Source organism: Stenella coeruleoalba (genome assembly GCF_951394435.1).
Source record: "Stenella coeruleoalba genome assembly, chromosome: 5".
Classification (NCBI taxonomy): Eukaryota; Metazoa; Chordata; class Mammalia; order Artiodactyla; family Delphinidae; genus Stenella; species Stenella coeruleoalba.
The window spans coordinates 25,238,137-25,256,137 of NC_137150.1; the positions used below are offsets into that span (position 1 = coordinate 25,238,137).

The 18,001-nt window shown below is 38.5% G+C and overlaps 1 protein-coding gene across 5 annotated transcripts in view; it reads left to right on the forward strand.

Annotated features, from left to right (window-relative positions):
- Window positions 1–17,740, forward strand: part of GK5 (glycerol kinase 5) — a 77,879-nt gene extending 60,139 nt beyond the window's left edge. For 3 of the 5 annotated variants that reach the window (XM_079921663.1, XM_079921664.1, XM_079921666.1), the window contains 5 exons: window positions 806–939; window positions 7,243–7,346; window positions 8,210–8,269; window positions 8,635–8,768; window positions 12,512–17,740. In XM_079921663.1, the coding sequence (XP_079777789.1) occupies window positions 806–939; window positions 7,243–7,346; window positions 8,210–8,269; window positions 8,635–8,768; window positions 12,512–12,660 (581 nt within the window). In that variant the 3' untranslated portion in view covers window positions 12,661–17,740. Of the gene's footprint in view, window positions 1–805; window positions 940–1,380; window positions 2,171–7,242; window positions 7,347–8,209; window positions 8,270–8,634; window positions 8,769–12,511 lie in introns of those variants that run through there. The other 2 variants (XM_079921665.1, XM_079921667.1) reach the window with 2 other exon arrangements.
- Window positions 17,741–18,001: the final 261 nt, after the last annotated feature.

The following is an 18,001-nucleotide window of genomic DNA, read 5'->3' on the forward strand; positions in this document are numbered from 1 at the left end:
AGAAGGTACATGAGTGTTCAAAGTGGCCTATTTATATTAGCCCAAAACTGGAAACTACCCATATGCATATCAGCTGTAGAATAATTGAATGAACTGTGTATGGCGAGAATGGAATACTATACAGGCATGAGAATGAATGAAGTACAACTACTTGTAACAAAAGAATCTCACAAACATGATGTTGAGCAAAAGAAGTTGGTATCTTGACCTAGGTGTTGGTTTCCTGGGTGTATTCACACTGTGAAAATTCATCCAGCTGTACATTTAGCACTTGTGCATCTTCCTATATGTATACTTCAATAAAAAAGTATACTAAATAAATTAGATCTTGATTTTTTGTTTGTTTTATAAAGATTGACTCTTAGTGTATCTCTGTGTTACTGGCCCTTTACTGAACTCCTTAGATGGAATAGTTTTTCAGTTGACTCTCTTGTTTGTTTTAGGTAGATGATCTTTTCATCAGAAAACTAGAATGGGTGTAACCTTTAGGAGAATAAAGTTTTTAATGCCAAAAAACACATAGAATTAATTCTTAAACAGCCCAATTATTTTTAAAGGAAAAAAGTAAGGCCTGTTACATCCAGAGCCCATCTAAGAGGGTCTTCTGTCTCCCTTGTCCTTTCCATGGGCCATAAACCTCTGCAGTGGGAGAACCCAGATAGCACTAGAGCAGATTGCCTTTGTGTTGACCCTTTTAAGTGAGCGACCTCTCACATTATATTCGTAATAAATGCTGATGCAGGTGAATACTAGTCGTATAACATAATTCTGTTTGTCCCTCCCCAACCCCTTCGTTTTGTTTTAGGGTTTTGTTGTTGTTGTTTGTTTGTTTTTGTTTTTGCAGATCTGTTCACAGATGCTGCTGAAACTGAAAAAATGGCCAGAAGTTTGGAAGATTCTGAAGGAGTTTATTTTGTTCCATCTTTTAGTGGATTGCAGGTATTTTTTTTAAGTTAATGGCAATTACAAACATTTCCCTCTTCATACTCACACCTAATATTATGTATCTGAAAATGTGGGCACTGAACAGAACTGAGGTGAAAGGTACTTTCTAGGGCTGAGAAGTTGTGTTTTGACCTAGCATGAATTCCACGAGAGGGCAGGGCAAATTCTGCTGGCTTCTGCTCAGAACTCCATCTCTGTGAAAACTAAAAGTTGGCAGGTTTATTATAGAACTTTTACATAAGACCCATGTTTACTTTATCATGACCAAAAATAGCCATTTACCAGTGGGGGAAAATAGATCAGCATTCTTTAGTTAGAGGAGGTGTACCACTGAGAATTAGAAAAATAATGTTAAGGTATATATTATACCTTATTTTTTTCAGTTGTTTATAAGTTTCATTAATTTTTTTTTCTTTTTTTTTTTGGCTGCATCAGGTCTTCGTTGCTACGTGCAGGCTTTCTCTAGTTGCAGCGAGCTGGGACTACGCTTTGTTGTGGTGCATGAGCTTCGCATTGCCATGGCTTCTCTTGTTGCGGATCATGGGCTCTAGGCGCGCAGGCTTCAGTAGTTGCAGCATGCAGGCTCAGTAGTTGCAGCACATGGGCTCAGTAGTTGTGGTGCGCGGGCTTCAGTAGTTGTGGCGCATGGGCTCAGTAGTTGTGGCGCACGGGCTTAGTTGCTCTGCAGTATGTGGGATCTTCCCAGACCAGGGATCAAACCCGTGTCCCCTGCATTGGCAGGCAGATTCTTAACCACTGTGCCACCAGGCAAGTCCCTAACATTTTAAAAAAACATCAGAATTTCTTTTCGTTAACCATTATGATGTGGGATGTTGGTTACCTTGCCTAACTAAGAAGTGAACTCAGTATAATACTTGATTTTGTAATATTTAACTTTGTATTTAATTGAAAGATCTGTTGATACTACCTTTAATTTTAGCATAGTGTTACAAAGACTTTTACAAACTGTTTTCAAGTATATTATTATAAACAAAATTCCTTTTTGGGGGGATAATTAGTCCTTTAATACTCCTCTAAATATTTTTTTCTTTCAAAAAATAAAAATTTCCCTTTCTTCTAGTCCATCTATACTCAAGCAATCAGTTACAAGAAATCCAAAATTTAAAAGTTTGGATAATACAATGTAGAACCTGGTGAAAGGAGTTAGATCAGGATGGTTTTAAAGGCCTAAAAATACCGTATTTTCAAACTAGATTTTTAAATGAGCATTATTTTAATATCTGTAATAATTTCCTTCTATATGCTTTATCACAAAGGACTAAAAGTTTATTAACTACATAAAGAGGTTGCATTGCATCCTCTTCAGAGTGATGTGAGGCACCTAAATGGCATCCATGATAGGACAGGTAATGAAGAATATTTGTCTGATTGAGGTTTAAGGAGGAAGGTTGGATGAATAGTTGTCATCAGCAAAGGGAGGGTTTAACTAGGTTACTGTGGATTCTTCCCTTTTTGAAAAATGTGCTGGGGGACCTAGTTGTGACTCTGTCTTGGCAACTCTAACTTCTCCACCAGTTCATATGCCTGTAAAAATAATGTAAACTATGTGATTAGAAAAACCAAAGTATAGCTAAAGTCTAAAAGATTAGACAACACTATCACAGATGTGATTTTAATTTCACGTTGCTAACAAAATGTCCCTATGCTGCCATGATTGCAGCCTGGCAGTATGTTGAAGTGGGTGGGGTGGGGTAGGACCGCAGGCTCATTATTTCCTGAAGTAAAATGAAACTCTTAATTGGAAACCAAAAGTTAATTCAAACAACAATAGTGTGTTGATACTAAGCTGTTCAGAAAATAGTGGGGAGATCACCTGTAAGTTGCCAACGTCAACAACTAGAGAAAATGTGGGCTAGGAGAATGGAAGGAAGGAAGGGTCAAGTATCTATGATACTGCCTTTAATTTTAGAATATTGTTACAGTTGCAGGTAATGGGAGGCAGGATATTGAAGGCTCCTAATAGCCTCAGGGGCGTCATCTGAGAAAGGGGCATTGGAGGAACTTTGAGGACAGGGGGAACTTGTGGGGCAGCCACTTTAGGGAATGGGCTGGAGCATAGGGCTGTACACAGAGTGGCATCAATTGGTGCAGCCATTGTGGCTTTGTCTAGGTTTGGGGAGGGGCATGCTAGAGCAGAGCATCCCTCACAGGTATCGGAGGCAAGAATCAGTGGTCATCTACCTGACGTTAAAGTTACTCTGATGTTGGCCATACATAGTAGGATGGCAGGACCGTGAGCCAAGTGCCAGTCTTCAGCGGATGAGGAGTCATGCTCCAGTGAAGGTTCTTGGGTTTGCAAGGAACAGGCTTGCTTGAGCACCTCCCTCTCTTCCCCTGCCCGCCCAAGAGGAGCTGGCTGTTCACACACTCCTGAGCACCAGGATTAGAAAGGAGTTGGCAACTGACGTAGCAGTTCTCAGTGTTCTTCTCTGTGGTTTCTGCCTCTCTGTGGCTCTGCTTTTCCCTTCTCCTTACCAGCTTTGCTCTGTACCCTTTCTTCCTCATAGCTTCTGTTTAACTGTCATTCTTTTCCTTATACTTTCTGCCTTTTCACAGTTTGGATATAAACACAACAACCTTTTTCCATCTTGCGCATCCTTTTCGCGTCTGTTCCCTCTGAAGCACTTCCTCTTTCAGATTCCAGGGGAGGGAATCTGATTGGGCCACCTTGTCTTTTCAAGCCTTGGACAGACTTGTGCTCACCCCCTGCAGTTGTGGTGGCAGCAGTAGGACTAGGGCATGAAACATGGCTGCTTTAGACAAGGAATCAAGCAGTTTGCTGAGAACCCCTCCCCCTGTAATTCCCCCCCTAGTTCTGTGCGTGACTGGGGCATCTGAGCCATGGAAAGGTAAAGGGATATAAAGCACGATATTGATGCGGGCCTAAGCAAACACAGGGGAGGCGACGTGTCTGCTGACAGCAGATGCATGGTGGCTGACGGTGGTCATGGGCGGCTAGAACAGTCCTTCTGGTCCTTGTGTATGGAAGCCTGTGGACCTTCCCCTCCATAGCTGCAGCTGAAGCCATTTGCCCAGCACAGAGCCAGGCTCGTTATAGCAACCAACCACAAAATCAGTGGAAGGCACGTCTCAGAGTTGTTTAAGAGTTAGAGGAGTTTATTGACAACAGAAGGAAAAGTTGAAAAGGCATAATAAAAGAGTTATGAAGAAAGTGAGTAATAGTGGGAAGGCTTTGAGTAAGAAATGACAATTAAAATATAAATTATAGTGGCAGCTAACCTGTGAATACTCGCTGTGTCTCAGGCACTGTCCTAAATTCATTACACGCGTCGGTCTCATTTAATCCTCAGTCACTCAACAAGGTAGAAGATACTCTTATCATCCCATTCTGAAGCTGAGGTTTGGAGCAGTTCTATCACTTGGGCAGTGCCACACAGCTAGTGAGTGACAGAGCTGGCTTTAGGACTCCGGAGTCCAGATTCTTAACCGCTCTGCTGTTTCCTGGGAGAGCATAAAATACTCTGACAACAGGAATACATAACTGGAGCCAGAAGAACTTACTTTTAGGGTCTAGGTTGACAAGGACAAGAGGCATGGTGGCTTAACCATTGTGCAAGTCCCCAGCGGATTAGGCTGAGGTTCCAGTGGGGACAAGGACCTGTGGCCTGGGCAGGAGTCTGCTGGTTTTGCTTAGAGAGCCACACACAACTTTGCTGAGTCCTGCTGTTCTGGAAAGCTCACTTGATGGGCCTGGCAGTGATAGATTGGAGGTGTGGCTGGAGGCTGTCTGCCCTGGCAAGATGTGACCAGGCCCTTAAAAGTACCTTGCCAGTGTTTTTCCTACTTTATCATCCCAAAGAGAGACTCAGTTGGACTAACAAATGCAGGGACATTGTAACCTATTAAGAAATTTTTAGGTTTCTATGGAATTTATAACTCCTCAAGTTGGCCTATTACTAACGGTAAATTATGTTCATAGCTATTTGTACAAAAGTGATTTCAGGCCAGGATTTTATGTGGTATATTGGAAGAAGTAATTTTTACGCAGAAAAAAACCATAGCAAGGGAATTCCCTGGCTGTCCAATGGTTAGGACTCAGCTCTTTCACTGCCGGGGCCCAGGTTCCATCCCTGGTCGGGACCTGAGATCCTGCAAGGCACGCGGCACAGCCATAAAAAACACAAAAAACCCATCACATACTACTAGGGACTAATTGAACTGGCTGAGTCTGACCCATCTTTGTCATACAGTATTATATCACTTGGTATATAGACCAGCTTTACTATATAACTTAGCTTTTGCTGAGTGAATCACCAAAAGATGTTTTAATAAGTTTGAAAAATTCTTTCAAAGTAAAGTTGAAAGATAAGATCGCAAGGAGGAAAATCATGGCTATGATAAAGATAAGATGTAATATAGAATTTCTTCATTTAAGGCATTAGGAAAAGTATTATTTGTTCATGGATTCAACAAATGCGTATTGATCCCCTGTGTGGGGCTAGGTGCAGTGCTAGGCCCTGGAGACACACCGTGAGCACATCAGATGCGTTTCTGCCTGTGATGCTAACAGTGTAGCACAGAAGATGGAGTTTCAACAATCACACAAACATCTGTGATTATAAACTGGCACATGATATGATGGGAAGTTACAAGGTTCCATAAAAATGGATAGTGGGGAACCTGACCTAGTTTCTGGGATTCGAAGTTTTCCCAGAGGAAGCGGAGCCAAAATTTGGAAGGGGAGTAGGATTAACTAGGAGGAGGTGTGGTAGAAAGTTTTCCAGGGAAAGATGGTATGTCAAGCTCTGAAGCTAGAAGGAGCTTCCGGGGACCATCATTTCCTGACAACACTAGCCTGTCCCTCTGTCATGACTTTGCGTAGGTGTGTTGGGACTCTTCTGTCTGTTTCCTTGTGAGATGGCAAGGCCTGACAGGGATCTTTGTGTTTCATCTTTGTGTCCCAGAATCGTCTTGCATTTCTGGCTACACAAAGATGAATACAAACTTCATCTGATGAATACATAATTCCAGCTCAAGATTATGCCTTTTAAACGCAGATGTTAGGCAGGGTCATTTCTTTTCTTTTCTTTTCTTTTAAATCTACAGCTCTATGTTCTCTTTTTTAATATAAATATTTATTTATTTATTTATTTATTTATGGCGGCATTGGGTCTTCGTTGCTTCGCATGGACTTTCTCTAGTTGTGGCGAGCGGGGGCTTCTCTTGTTGCAGAGCACGGGCTCTAGGTGTGCGGGCTTCAGTAGTTGTGGCACGCGGGCTTCAGTAGTTGTGGCTCGCGGGCTCTAGAGCACAGGCTCAGTAGTTGTGGTGCACGGGCTTAGTTGCTCCGCGGCATGTGGGATCTTCCTGGACCAGGGCTTGAGCCCATGTCCCCCGCATTGGCAGGCAGATTCTTTAGTGTTATTGCCTAATATCATAAATGACCCAGCCTAGGACTTCCCTGGTGGCACAGTGGTTAAGAATCCGCCTGCCAATGCGGGGGACACGGGTTTGAGCCCTGGTCCGGGAAGATCCCACATGCCGCGGAGCAACTAAGCCCGTGCGCCACAACTACTGAGCCTGTGCTCTAGAGCCCGCGAGCCACAACTACTGAAGCCCGCACACCTAGAGCCCGTGCTCTGCAACAAGAGAAGCCACTGCAATGAGAAGACCGTGCACCACGAGGAAGAGTAGCCCCCGCTCACCGCAACTAGGAGAAAGCCCGTGCCCAGCAAAGAAGACCCAATGCAGCCAAAAATAAATAAATAAAATATATAAAATAAAAGAAAAAACACTATTTAAGCTAAGAAATAGAGTTTACTTTGAAAGTCTGACAACATATTGGGTGTAAGTTATGATACTGGAAAACACTTTTTTTGCTTTGAAGTTTTTTTATCTTAAGTCTAACTTAATATCCTCAAAAAACCACTCTACATAGTAAACAGTTTCAGTGTAAACACTTTACAGTTGGAGAAAAGGGGAAATACTGGCATTGCTTTCCATTTTCCTCATATATCAAGCTAAGCATTTCATAATCTATTACTCTGGGCTTCAGTCCCTTTTCTTGGTACAGGTGCAAACAGAAGATCCAGCCCATATGTCTGATATCTGTGACTCATCCTTGCTTAAGTCCTATCAAAAGGTTATTTGAATAGTTAACATCATTTTGGGGCTATCATTTATGTTAAAACTATTTATCTCTAAATGAGCATTCTTTTTTTTTCTAACATGGCTATGTTTTTATTGTGTAATATACCTTCAAGTCTATAGATATAATTTAGAGCAGTAATAATATATTACTGTCTTTTACTTCAGGCTCCATTAAATGACCCCTGTGCATGTGCCTCTTTTATGGGTTTGAAGTCTTCCACCAATAAATACCACCTTGTACGAGCAATATTGGAGTCCATAGCTTTCAGGTACCAGAACCTGCCCGAAACTCCCCCCTCCCCATACAGTATCGCTATTTCCTTTTATTAATTTCTACTAAACTAAATTTTTAAATTTCTTAATTTTAACTGTTTATACCATTAGTTTAATTCATACTGTATATGATATAATCTATTCTTATTACTAATTTTTTTGCCTCTCTTTTTTTTCACATTTAATAGTACCAGTACCACTTAGATTTGATATCTGAAAACTGAATGATTTTTAAAATATCCAATTTATTAAGCATAAAGGATTCAAAATTTGGACTTTCAAAGTCTTTTATTTCCTTATTCATGAAGGAGAATTCTAACTAATAATGCTTCTTTTATACTCAAAGATTGACTCATCAGAATTATTCTTTATGTATATTTCTTTTGGTCTTTTTGTTACGGGGCAGGTGTAGCTCATTAAAATTAAAAACGCAGCTGTCATGAATGGAACAAATGGAACATTTGTAATGTTTAAAATAACATTTTCTCTGATTACAAAATCATTATTTTTATATTTGATTTCTATTAGATGCTATTTATGGTGTGTCATCCATACCTATTAAATGGATGCTTGCTTTAAATTTTTATTTGCAGGAATGGTAATAGATTAAATTTAGTTCTGAAATAAAAATTATGTTCTTTTGCATCAAAGTGAAAAACAGAAGGGCCTGAACCTCTTGTTTACTTGACCATCTGTTATTGACATCCAGTTAGCCTAATATATTTCTTTAGTGTTTTCTTTTGCATATTTTATAAATGTCATGTAAATAAAACCACAGTTATTATTCTAGATTGGAAAAAAATAGAGAATTATTATGATATGAACTGCCTCTAAATAGTTTCCTTGTTTTTTTAACTAGAAACAAACAGTTATATGAGGTGATGCAGAAAGAGATCCACATTCCTGTAAGAAAAATCCGGTAGGTAAACTTTGTTTCTAATAGATTTAATTAGAAATTGGAAGTTAAGTGGTAGCTGCTGTTGGCATTTTCATGATTATGATTATTCAGGATTTCAAAAAGAACTTATGCTTACCTTCTTTGCAACAAAATTCTTGGTCATAGGAATTTGGAGAGGAAGGAAAGCTAATTTTGGATTTAAGGAGAATAAAACCCAATATGGAATCTGAGAGGATCTTAGCACCCATATGTGTATTATAAGAATCTTTAAATTTTAAAAATAAAATCAAGGATCTAAAAAAAAAGTGTGGCTTTTTAAAAAAGAATTAATAATGTATTTATGCTTTTGTTACAGTAGTTTATCTCCAATATCTTTCTCCCCACAGAGCAGATGGAGGAGTTTGTAAGAACAGTTTTGTCATGCAGATGACTTCAGACCTGATTAATGAGACGATAGACAGACCCGTCCACGTTGATATGTCCTGCGTAGGTGCAGCTTCTCTAGCTGGCCTTGCTGTTGGTACGTGTGGGTTTTATTAAAACGAGAGCTGTCTTGCAAAACCATTTCTTACAGATAGCATTTCTCCTCCCAAATCACAAAATTATAGATAGAGAGGGTCTGGAAAGGCTTGGTGTCCATTAGACCCCATACACATATGCACATCACTCGCAAAATGTTCCAGTGATCTCTTCTGTGGGTGGGCCTGGTTGCACCTCCTCCCTCCTTGGTGCTCTCCTTCAGTCAGAAGAATGAGACCAGGAAAGCTAATTCTCAACTGCTCTGGTCTTTAGCAAGGGAATGTCTCTGGGTAAACTTTCTGATTAGATAAGCTTGTCTTTGGCATTAGAAACCACTCCACTCTTTCATTTAGTGAACGTTTGTTGAGCACCTGCTTCATGAGAGTCGCTGCTGGGAATAATAGAGTTTAAATGATATAGTCCCTGCTATGGGAGTCTCCAGTGGGAGCAGTCAAGCAAGTCAACCCATTATTATTCTTCTGTGATAAGCCCAGCAAACAGCCACAGTATCAAGCAATTGGTGTAGGCTTTCCCAGAGGCGACAACGTATAGTTCAATTTTGAAGGGGTTAGCAGACAACCAGGTGAGAGAATAGAGGTGAGTGGTCCAGTAGAGAAGGCAGCTCGTGCAAAGGTACTGGCCCATTATGGTGCTGATAGGATGAGAGCAAGAGGGGAGGCTGGAGAGGTACATAGAGGTCCAGTCATGGTGGCCTCTTCATATAGAGGAGATTGGACTTGATCTTGAATGCATTGGAGAGCCACTGAACAATTTTAAGCAGAAGGACATGGTTAGATCTATATTTGAACAAATCACTTTGGCAATTAATGTTTTCACTAATTAGTTGGGAGGAGTAAAGAACAGACATGGGGAGGCCAATTAGAGGGCTCTTTAGGAGCAGGATGTCGCTTGGGACACTGGGAGTGTTTTCCTGTGTTCCTGTATGGAAGGGAGGAGTGTTTGTACAAAACAGGATATCTTACACTTAAAAGTTTAGGCTGTTATTTAGCAATTAAAGTTATGGACCCAAAAAGCATCAAATCTTGGTAAGTTCACCTTATACTTTATTCTACTAAAAATCTGTTAACTTTGAATAAAATTGAAACAATCACTTTCATTTGTTCATTGATTGGTGTTTGATTAATTCAAGTTGAAGAAAGTAACTTCCCCTTAAATAGTCATTCCCGTTTACAAATTTGTTACTTTGTGTATTTCAACTCTTAAGTACAATATAGCTGATGTTATTTTTAATAATTTCACATGACTAATTGAGCAAACTTAGAACTATAACAAGGAAATTTCTCCAGTACTTAAACAACTCTTGAAAAATGAATAAATTAAGCTTATCATTACAGTAAGCCAAATGCTCATAAGCATTCCAATATTGTTTATAAAGTTAATCAAATTGATCTACACTTATCACCTTATAAAGCTAAATATGTCAAATTCTCTTGAACATTTAATACACTTTAAATAACAGACACATGCAAGTTATTCTTACATATAATATAGTGGCTTGAGTTGTATCTACTTCATTTTATCTGTATTTAATTTCAAAACTTTTCAATACAAAGATACTTCACTAACTACAGGGAACAGTTTTACCTCCTCAGAGAATCTGAAATTTCTGGTTGGATTACTTCTCTCTCAGAAATATGAGGCATGGGGCTTCCCTGGTGGCGCAGTGGTTGAGTCCACCTGCCGATGCAGGGGACACGGGTTCGTGCCCTAGTCCGGGAAGATCCCACATACCGTGGAGCAGCTGGGCCCGTAAGCCATGGCCGCTGAGCCTGCACGTCCGGAGCCTGTGCTCCGCAACGGGAGAGGCCACAACAGTGAGAGGCCCGCGTACCGCAAAAAAAAAAAAAAAAAAAAAAAAAAGAAATATGAGACATGAAGGCTACGCAAATTCTCTGTATTTTCAAAATTCACCCAGAAACTGGGTCTGTTCAATACACATTTAATAAAGTGACTTTTAAGAGTATGTATGCCATTAAGTGTAAATAATAAATTCTGGAAATAAGAATTTTAAGAACATACTTATTTTCATGACTAGATATATCTACTTGTAGTACACTAATAAAGATTATTTTTAGCCTTTTAATAACTTCCATAAAATAATTAATACCTTTAAATATAGACAGTCTAAAACACTGACTTTGTAAATAGAATGTGGCCTGATGGAAACTTTTAGAAGAAAGAATTTTATGTGTCAGCTTTATTGGTAAGAGAAAAATGTACTTCTTGAAGACTTGTCAACCATGTTAATACTTCAGAGTAAGTGAGATGTACCAAGTTTATTAACAAGGGATCGCTACCATTTCAGACTACGTATGATCGTAGTTATAATATGTTTTCTTGCTGCTTTTTATTATAAATGATCCTCTTTGTAAAGAACAATATATGCCAGAACTACAAGATTATCTTGAACTGGAATTTAAAAGCCTTGTATGAAATGCAATAGTTTGAAAAAGAAACTATTTTTTATATTAATCCCCAACTTTGAATTTTATGCATATCCTGAGGAGTTGCCTCTTACCTCAAGATATATGACAAAAATCTTAACTTGGGGGATTCCCTGGCGGTCCAGTGGTTAGGACTCTGTGCTTTCACTGCTGTGGGACCGGGTTTGTTCCCTGGTCGGGTAACTAATATACTGCACAAGTTGCAGAGTGTCGCCAAAAAAAAAGAAAAACCTTAATTTATCATTGTTTTGCTTTGGTTTTTTTAATAAATAAATTTATTTATTTATTTATTGGCTGCGTTGGGGCTTCGTTGCTGCACACTGGTTTTCTCTAGTTGTGGTGAGCTGGGACTACTCTTCATTGCAGTGTGCGTGCTTCTCATTGCGATGGCTTCTCTTGTTGTGGCGCGTGGGCTCTAGGCACACGGGCTTCACTAGTTGTGGCATGTGGGCTCAGTAGCTGTGGCTCACAGGCTTAGTTGCTCCACGACATGTGCGATCTTCCTGGACCAGGGCTCGAACCCGTGTCCCCTGCATTGGCAGGCGGATTCTTAACCACTGCACCACCAGGGAAGCCCTATCATTGTTTTTTTTTAAATTGTATAAAAAGAAAGTATATCATTTCTTTTTTTTTTTTTTTTTTAGATGTTGGGGGTAGGAGTTTATTAATTTATTAATTTATTTTTGCTGTGTCGCATCTTCGTTTCTGTGCGAGGGCTTTCTCTAGTTGTGGCAAGCGGGGGCCACTCATCATCGCGGTACGCGGGCCTCTCACTGTCGTGGCCTCTCTTGTTGCGGAGCACAGGCTCCAGACGCGCAGGCTCAGTAGTTGTGGCTCACGGGCCTAGCTGCTCCGCGGCATGTGGGATCCTCCCAGACCAGGGCTCGAACCCGTGTCCCCTGCATTAGCAGGCAGATTCTCAACCACTGCGCCACCAGAGAAGCCCCTACTATTTCTTACTTGGGTTTTTTTTCTTTCTTTCTTTCTTAAGAGCTAGTCATGAAATTAAATGATGGCAGGATGTGGTTGCTCTAGAAATGATTTGGTGCCCTTCCACACAGAAATAAAGCTGCTAGTTAGATACCAAAAGACTTTTAAACCCTGATGTATTTATTCCCAGGGATAGTCAATCTAACCAAGCTCAAAGCAACAAAATAGTTTGAACTGTGTTTTAAAGTAATAACTGTTCACCTGTGCACCAGTTCACATAGGTTTGTGGATAAACTTTACGGACTCATTATGTGCCTTAAAACTTGAGAGTAAATTTTTTCATCTCTAGGGTTTTGGACTGACAAGGAGGAACTAAAGAAACTGAGGCAAAGTGAAATAGTTTTCAAGCCACAGAAGAAATGGCAAGAATATGAAAAGAATATGGGAAACTGGGTCAAAGCAGTGAAACGCTCCATGAATTGGTATAACAAGACATAGCACTAACGGAATGACTGAAACCACGCATGGCTGGTTGCTGTGATGTGCAGATGAGACAAAGCTCAGGGACAACAATACGACCATGAATGAGAGGAGAAGACTGGAGCTGAGCTCTGCAACCGGAGAGAAAAAGCACTGCTTTTTTGAAAACAAAACAAAACTCCTCATTGAAAAAATTCTAAACCTTGGTAAGATTGTAAGGCAACAATACCTCAGAACTTTTAAATCTTCTGTTTTGTAGCAAATTCCAAAGGACGCTAGCTATTTCCAGCCATGTTTTGACAGTCACGGGTCCTCCTCCTGTTTGTACTGGGCCAATATGAACATAATTGTTTACTATCTGAGTTAATAGTTCCGGGTCAAGCACTGTTCGTGTTTTGTTCCAAAATGATGTGAAAAGTGTTTCCTTAATTCTTTAAAATGAAGTGGGCTCTTTGAAGTCCATATAGTTAAAAAGAAAGAATAACCAAGAAAATGTGGAATTTTGATATTTGAATTTTAATATTTTCTATTTAAAGCCATAATTGTTCAGTGTTGTATCCAAATGTTAGCTCAATATGTCTCTCTTAGATAGGCTCATTTGGTAGTCAATTCTTTCCCTTATTGGGTTTAAAGACACTGCCTTAATTTTTCCTTGTTTAACCAGAATCTGAGCTTTCTTTATATATTGAAAAACACTGAAAAAAATCATTTTAGTTAGTAAAACCAAAAAGGGTATTGATTCATTGGGTATTGATTCATAAGGAATAGGAGAATACTTTCCTTCTCAGATAGCATTCTTTCAAAAATTTCTGGGTAAAATATAAAATCTCATTTTTTACAAAATACACGTAGTAAATATAAATCTTGCCTTTCTTCTCCTCTTCTCTATCCTTCTTACTTGTTGAGATGCTGGTGTAAACGTCTTTTATTTTTATTAAGTGCCTAGTCGACAGAGCTTAATTTGAAGAAAGTGCCCTAATTTATTGCTGACTTAAGAATTGCCTTCATTGGGGTATTTTGCTTGTTTGGGTATCTTTCTTGTTTTTGTCCAATCTACTCATCTCTCTGAGATTTGTGCAGTGAGGTAGCTGACAGAGGGGATGGGAGTGTAGTCAAGCTAGTGACTGCCCCTCAGCCACTGAGCCAGAGATCCGCAGAGAGGAACAGCATGAGTCCTACATTTTCAAACTCACTTGATAGAAACAAGGTAGAGAAAGGTAAGAGCTAAGAGTTGTGAGTAGCTTCAGGCCAGATGTAAACTTGTCCTAAGACAAGTTGACCACCTTCCAACATGTTCTCATGTTATTTGCCCCTCCCTGTTTTGGGGCTAGGTTCCTTTTAGATTTGCAGCAATAATGTATTTATTTCCCTCTTGGTCAGGCTTTATCATATCACATAAAGTCCTACTGTTGTAGAACTCACTGTTAAATAATAATGTAATTAAAGAAGTGACTGTTATAGGGAAGTTTGCTGTTACTATCATGTATGTCCATTTCAGAGACAGGTAATAGATACTAGACTTGGAAATATTTTTGTTAAGTCAAGGTGTTTTGTTTACTGTAATAAGTCAGATCCCCTTATGTAGATAACATCTTACTCGTTTCATTCTTTCTGTTATTCACATCCTTTTTTACAAAGCTTAGTGGCCAATTAAAAGCTTTCTTATCAAAGTCATATGAAAGCCACTCTGTTTTACTATTTCTTATAGAGTCTGCTCCTCAGTGGGTATGATGTCCATAGGAAATAATTGTCTTTTTGTATTAGGGTGTACTGAATTGTGATATTATTAATACCTAAACATTTGTTATTTCATTCATTTTCCACATTGTTCTTTCTCATCATGAAACCACAAAATAAAGGAGAAATATCTTTTAGATAATGTGGAAAAATAACTTTGAATATCTTTCTACTGGAATTGAGCATCTCCTCAAAAATCAGTGGCTAATTTTTTCTTCCATTAGTTTAGAAGTTAATCTTCTATTTTTAATATGTCTGGCCTTTTTTTTAGTAACACAGTTTACTAGATCTTTTGTCAGATTTGACCTAAATCAGAAACATGACCACATTTGCTTTTGTGGTTGTAGAAAGCGCTGATTATCAGAATCAATTGAGCAAAAAATTGTCCTTTCAAGTTTATTTTTCATACGTATGCTAATAATTGAAGTTAAAAAAATTTCTATGCTAATATTTCTCAGCATGTTTTATTTCCTCACTATGGGTCTATCAGATAATTTTAGGAGATCTGTAGCTATCTTATCAAGGAGAATCTTCCTGTACAATCCTTCCTAAAGTGGTACTAAATGCTTTTATACTATAGACTTACTGATTTTTAAATTTTTTTATATCCAACCATGACATGGTTTCTCAACCTCAGCATCATTGACATTTGAGGACAGATAATTCTTTGTTTTTGGGTGCTATGTATTATAGGATGTTTACCAGATCCCTGACCTTTACCCACTAGCATCCATCTACTTAATGATGGCAAAATGTCTCCAAACATTGCTAAATGTCCCCTGGGAGACAAAATCACCCCCGCAGTTGAGAACCAGTGATGTAGACTGTTGGAAGAAAATTGAAGACTCAGTGAATGTAGAGTGTCTATCGTACTCCTTTTCTCTCTGCTTCATTTTTACCTTAGGAAATAGTTGTAAGCAAAAAGAAGTAGTAGTATCTTAAAATAAATAGCGTTTCTGCTTTGCTGGTTAATGAGGTGGGGAAAAAATGTCATGCTGTAATTGTCTTCTGCTGTTTTTATCCACCTACCCTCACCCCCATGTCTGCATTCTCTGTGGTCTTAATGAGTGAATTTATGACTTCAGTATGGGATTAATGTAGTCTCCAGATCATCTTTGATTTGATCTGCCTTTTTGTTTCCTTTTCATCTCTGAACGAAGGAGATGATTACTCTTTTATCTGCCTCTGGGCAAGCCTCCACCAAACTAGAAGTTCCCTGAAAGCAGAAAACATGTCTGCTTCCACAGAACTTAACTCTGTGCCTTCATATTTGTGGGATGAATTTGTACTTTGTGTTTGTAAGTGCAACTTTTTTTGCGTATACATTTTGTCCTTGATGTTACATGTGTTTCTTGATAGAGAAATTTATATCATGTTTCTCAATTAAAATTAAAAGCCCAAAACACACCCTGGATCTATCTGGTCCCAGAGTCCTCATCTTGCATACTCAAATCCAGGTCATCTGGTTCAAACCAGCCTAAAGGGGTAACTCCAGAGAAGTCAAATAGGCCGTCGAGAATCACATTGTTTTTTAAAGTTTGGGATCCTCATAGCTGTAAGTATTTTGGCACCAGCATCTACTGTGAGTCACTGGTTATTTTGTCACCATATTCCCATGGGACCTTTGCCCCTAGAAGGATGCAGGAATGATCATGGGAATGGGAATGATAGAGGCAGGAACCTGCAGAATCGGATGTTTCGGAAATTCTCTGTTATTCTATTTCCATTGTCTTTCCCCCCACTTTACATTACATTTGGTTTATTAAAATAAAATGGATGTGTCTGTATAGATACCTATGTTGTGTAGAAAATAAATGATAAGGTTTCCAATTTAAATGAGCCGTATCTTTACAAGAAACCGCCAAACTGTTTTGCAGAATAGCTGCACCATTTTACATTCCCACCAGCAATGTATGAGGGATCCACTTTCTCCACGTTGTCACCAGCATTTGATGTTGTCACCGTTTTTCACGTTCGTCCACTGTGATAAGTGTGTGGTTTTCTCATTGTGGATTGAATTTGCATTTCCCTAATTAATAATGATGTTGAACATCTTTTCATGTGCTCTTTTGCGATCTGTTTATCCTCTAGTGAAATGTCTGTCCATATCTTTTGTCCATTTGCTAATTGGGTTGTTTGCTAAAGGAGCCATATCCTTAAAGGAATATCCTTTTTAAAAACTTAAAAAAAAAAAATCAGTCCAGTGACTTAAGAAGTCATTAAGTAGCATTTTCAAATCCTTCTGGGCAAAATGTATATAGCATTTGAACATGACTTTGTAATGTACTGAGCAGAAGAGCTCTTGTATTTCTTACATACTTATTATGTAGTGTGGTACTAACACTGTATAATAGCAAAAAAGTTTCAAAGACACCTTTACTTAGAATGTTAAGTAAAGGGTACAAGTACATGTTTTGTACATAGGTATCATAATCCTAAAAATATTTTTTATTTAAAATAAGCTGATTTGTGTAAATATTTCAGAATGATTTTGTGGAAAATTAATTCAAAATTTTCCTATTTGTGCAAGACAGTTAATATAGATTCCAATTTGTATGCATCAGTAAATTTATAATTTTATTTCTCTCATGTTCTTTATGAATTTCATAGTTTTATTAAATGGTCATTGAGAACATCATAAATCATTGTTAAAATCTATAGATAAAATCAAGGATGCAGAATAGAAGGAATCTTTTTCATGTGTATGGGAATTTTCCCGTTACCTTTTGTCTACTTTAACTTTTGGATTTATTTTTAAATTTTACCTGGAAGTTCTTATTTAATACCATTTCTTGTTTTGGTTTCTGCGCATTAAGAACGTCACAGAGAAATAAGCATATGTTAACTTCGGTTGTGACTCAAGATAAATTTGGGCTTGTGTTTCCCTTTTAACTGGAAGAAGAAAAAAATGAGGCTTAATATGGTTAGAGAAGGAAGGTTTTCTGTAACCCTGCCTCTTCAGATCCTGTTTAGGCTTATTCTATATTCTGCATTCTTGCACAGAGGAAATTACTAGAGATGAGAGTTAATTCTTTGTAGTGGAAAAAAGAGGGTACAATCTATTGTGAAAATATACTGTATATTTAAATGTTTAGAAAAATTTTAAGTAACTGGAAGAAACATACTTTCAAATGCTAATGTGACGGAATTAACCTAGCAGCTGTTAAAATCCATTATGAAAATTATCATTAAAATTATTTGGGAAATTATAACGAAACAGTGAGTGATCTGTACATATTGTGTATTAAAGCCATTTTTTTTTAGTGTTTCTCTCTTCGTTGCTTCACATCCGCGCACATAAATAGCGACATCCCGATGATGATGGCAGAGGATTCAGTCGGACAATCTGGATTCCATTCCCTGACCGAAGGGGAGCCCATGGTTCATTCTGTAGTAGGGATTTTGAAGGATACTAAACATTCAATTATTTGAAGAAAGAAAGGGGTATGGTTTTGATTTTATTGTTGTTCAAAGTCATATTAGTCTAATGAGGAGGACAGGAAGGGGCAGGTATGTGGAGCTGACTTTTCTGAAATGTATGTGACTATAAATTTATGAAATATTATAAAATTATTTTTAGGGAATTCGCTGGCGGGCCAGTGGTTAGGACTCCGTGCTTTCA